Source organism: Arachis stenosperma, chromosome 9 (assembly GCF_014773155.1).
Source record: "Arachis stenosperma cultivar V10309 chromosome 9, arast.V10309.gnm1.PFL2, whole genome shotgun sequence".
NCBI lineage: Eukaryota > Viridiplantae > Streptophyta > Magnoliopsida > Fabales > Fabaceae > Arachis > Arachis stenosperma.
Genome location: NC_080385.1, coordinates 113,960,737 through 113,964,005, shown reverse-complemented (window position 1 = coordinate 113,964,005; position 3,269 = coordinate 113,960,737). Strand labels below are relative to the sequence as shown.

The following is a 3,269-nucleotide window of genomic DNA, read 5'->3' as shown; positions in this document are numbered from 1 at the left end:
AAATAGCAATTAAAAAGATATGATTGAAAAAATTTTTATGAAAAAGATTTGATTTTTGAAAAGAGGAAAGAGAGAAACAACAAAAAGACACCAAACTTAAAATTTTTAGAAAATCTAGCACTAATTTTCGAAAATTTTAAAGAAAAACACAAAGAGGACACCAAACTTAGAATTTTTATGAATCAAAAAGGGACTAAGAACATGCAAAATCGAAAATTTTAAAAGAAAAACACAAGCATGCAATTGACACCAAACTTAAAATAGGAAACTAGACTCAACTAAAAGACTCTAAACCAACAAAAATAAAACAGTCCTAATCTAAGCAACAAGATAAGCCGTCAGTTGTCCAAACTCGAACAATCCCCGGCAACGGCGCTAAAAACTTGGTGCACGAAATTGCAATCACACTTTTGCAATCCCGCACAACTAACCAGCAAGTGCACTGGGTCGTCCAAGTAATACCTTGCGTGAGCAAGGGTCGATCCCACGGAGATTGTCGGGTTGAAGCAAGCTATGGTTATCTTGTAAATCTTAGTCAGGATATCAGAAATTATCAGGATTGATTGTGAAAAGCAAAAGAACATGAAATGGTTACTTGTTTTGCAGTAATGGAGAATAGGTTGAGGTTTTGGAGATGCTCCATCTTCTGAATCTCTGCTTTCCTACTGTCTTCTTCCTCAAACACGCAAGGCTCCTTCCATGGCAAGCTGTATGTAGGGTTTCACCGTTGTCAGTGGCTACCTCCCATCCTCTCAGTGAAAATGTTCTTATGCTCTGTCACAGCATGGCTAATCAGCTGTCGGTTCTCGGTCAGGCCGGAATAGAATCCATTGATTCTTTTGCGTCTGTCACTAACGCCCCACCTGCTAGGAGTTTGAAGCACGTCACAGTCATTCAATCATTGAATCCTACTCAGAATACCACAGACAAGGTTTAGACCTTTCGGATTCTCTTGAATGCCGCCATCAGTTCTAGCTTATACCACGAAGACTCTGGTTAAGGAATCCAAGAGATATCTACTCAATCTAAGGTAGAACGGAGGTGGTTGTCAGGCACACGTTCATAATTGAGAATATGATGAGTGTCACGGATCATCACATTCATCCGGGTTAAGAACAAGTGATATCTTAGAATGGAAGCAAGCATGATTGAATAAGAAACAGTAGTAATTGCATTAATCCATCAAGACACAGCAGAGCTCCTCACCCCCAACCATGGGGTTTAGAGACTCATGCCGTGGAAAGTATACAATGAAATGTGTAAAAATGTCATGAGGTCCAGATCCAATGTCAAAAGATCCTATTAATAGTAAACTAGTATCCTAAGGTTTACAGAAATGAGTAAATGACAGAAAAATCCACTTCCGGGCCCACTTGGTGTGTGCTTGGGCTGAGCATTGAAGCATTTTCGTGTAGAGACCTTTTCTGGAGTTAAACGCCAGCTTTCATGCCAGTTTGGGCGTTTAACTCCAAGTTTTATGCCAGTTCCGGCGTTTAACGCTGGAATTTCTGAGGCCGAATTGCTACGCAGGTTTGGGCCATCAAATCTTGGGCAAAGTATGGACTATCATATATTGCTGGAAAGCCCAGAATGTCTACTTTCCAACGCCGTTGAGAGCGCGCCAATTGGGCTTCTGTAGCTCCAGCAAATCCACTTCGAGTGCAGGGAGGTCAGAATCCAACAGCATCTGCAGTCCTTTTCAGTCTCTGAATCAGATTTTTGCTCAGAACCTTCAATTTCAGTCAGAAAATACCTGAAATCACAGAAAAACACACAAACTCATAGTAAAGTCCAGAAAAGTGAATTTTAACTAAAAACTAATGAAAATATACTAAAAACTAACTAAAAGATACTAAAAACATACTAAAAACAATGCCAAAAAGCGTATAAATTATCCGCTCATCACTTCCCATGTCTTCTTCCCTGATTAGCATTGGCATTTGGCCTCCTAAAGTTGTCTTACCCTCGATTATTTTGAGGGACAAAGCCGCTACGCTTGAATTGTCTATCCCTTGGTGCAAAGTTCCTCCCTGGAGTCCTCTGGAAAGGCATTCTCTGGAAAGCCTTTCTCACACACTCCTCAGCCACCCTACTCTTGTTCACGAGTTCAGAGAACACCCTGATCTCCATATGTGCAACGAAGGTCAGAATGTTGCTCCGGAGACCTCCCTCATACTTGATACATTTCCACTCAGTAAAGTCCTCAGGAGCCCCCTGACAAATCCGTGAAAAATGGAACAGTTCCTCAAATCTGCTAGTGTACTCAGTAATGGTCATCTGGCCTTGTTTCAACTAAAGCAATTCAAGTTCCTTAGCATTTCTGACTGAGTTGGGAAAATACTTCTTATAAAACTCTATTCGAAATAACTCCCAAAAATTACAACTCCATCAGGCTACAGAATACTCCTCATGCCCTGCCACCAATGTTGAGCCTCACCTTGCAGCTGGTAGGTTCCAAACTTAACCCACTGTTCTTCAGGAACCTGTTGGGCCTGTAATGCCCAATCTATGGCTTGAAGCCAATTGTCTGCATTGGTAGGGTTCAAGGTTCCTCTGAAGGTCAGAGGATGAACCTTCAGGAATGAGGAAAGCGCCATAGGGCCCTCATCGCCGTTGTTTCCATTGTTTCCATTGTTTATTTGGTTTCCGAGGGCTTTTGGCTATCGCCTGCATAGCCGCAGCCATATTCCCTAGGGTAGCCATGAAGTCTACAGGGTTAGGATTATTCCCTGTCGCTTTAGGCATAACATTTCCTATTCTGCATCTACCTCGCCCGCGTCCGTGTCTGCGAGTCGACATCTGGTCCCTATACACACCAAACAAGTGATATCAAGTTGATCAGTCTTAATGTCGCAAGTCTAGTGCTTTATGTCCCAAATGCATGCTCATGAACGTTTATGCCACATATATTAGATATCCCAATAGCACACAGACACATACACAGAGAATGCATAGAAGCACAGTCAGTCCATCCTCAGGCTCTATAGGAACGAACTGCTCTGATAACATAATGTAACACCCTACTACACAGAGCTTTATGCTTAAGTCATAGAACAGAGGTAGTGTGGTGTTACATTCCTTTAATCAGTAAATACATACGAATAATAATGGAAAAATATAATATGCTAGGAGCCTTGAAAAATGGGTAAAGCAAAATCGCGAAAGAAAAAACACAACAGTCAGAGAACGGAATTATTTGCGTGTTAAGAAACCTAAAGGCTATAGATATGAATAAGCGAGAGAGTGAATAGAGAGCCAAGAATACAGTA

General features: G+C 41.4%; 1 protein-coding gene across 1 annotated transcript; it reads right to left on the bottom strand.

Annotated features, from left to right (window-relative positions):
- Positions 1–1,959: 1,959 nt before the first annotated feature.
- On the bottom strand, positions 1,960–2,597 carry LOC130949827 (uncharacterized). The gene is made up of 2 exons (XM_057878447.1): positions 2,438–2,597; positions 1,960–2,282 (listed from the first exon to the last, which is right to left on the bottom strand). The coding sequence occupies exons 1-2, from the start codon at positions 2,595–2,597 to the stop codon at positions 1,960–1,962; spliced, it is 483 nt and encodes a 160-aa protein (XP_057734430.1).
- Positions 2,598–3,269: the final 672 nt, after the last annotated feature.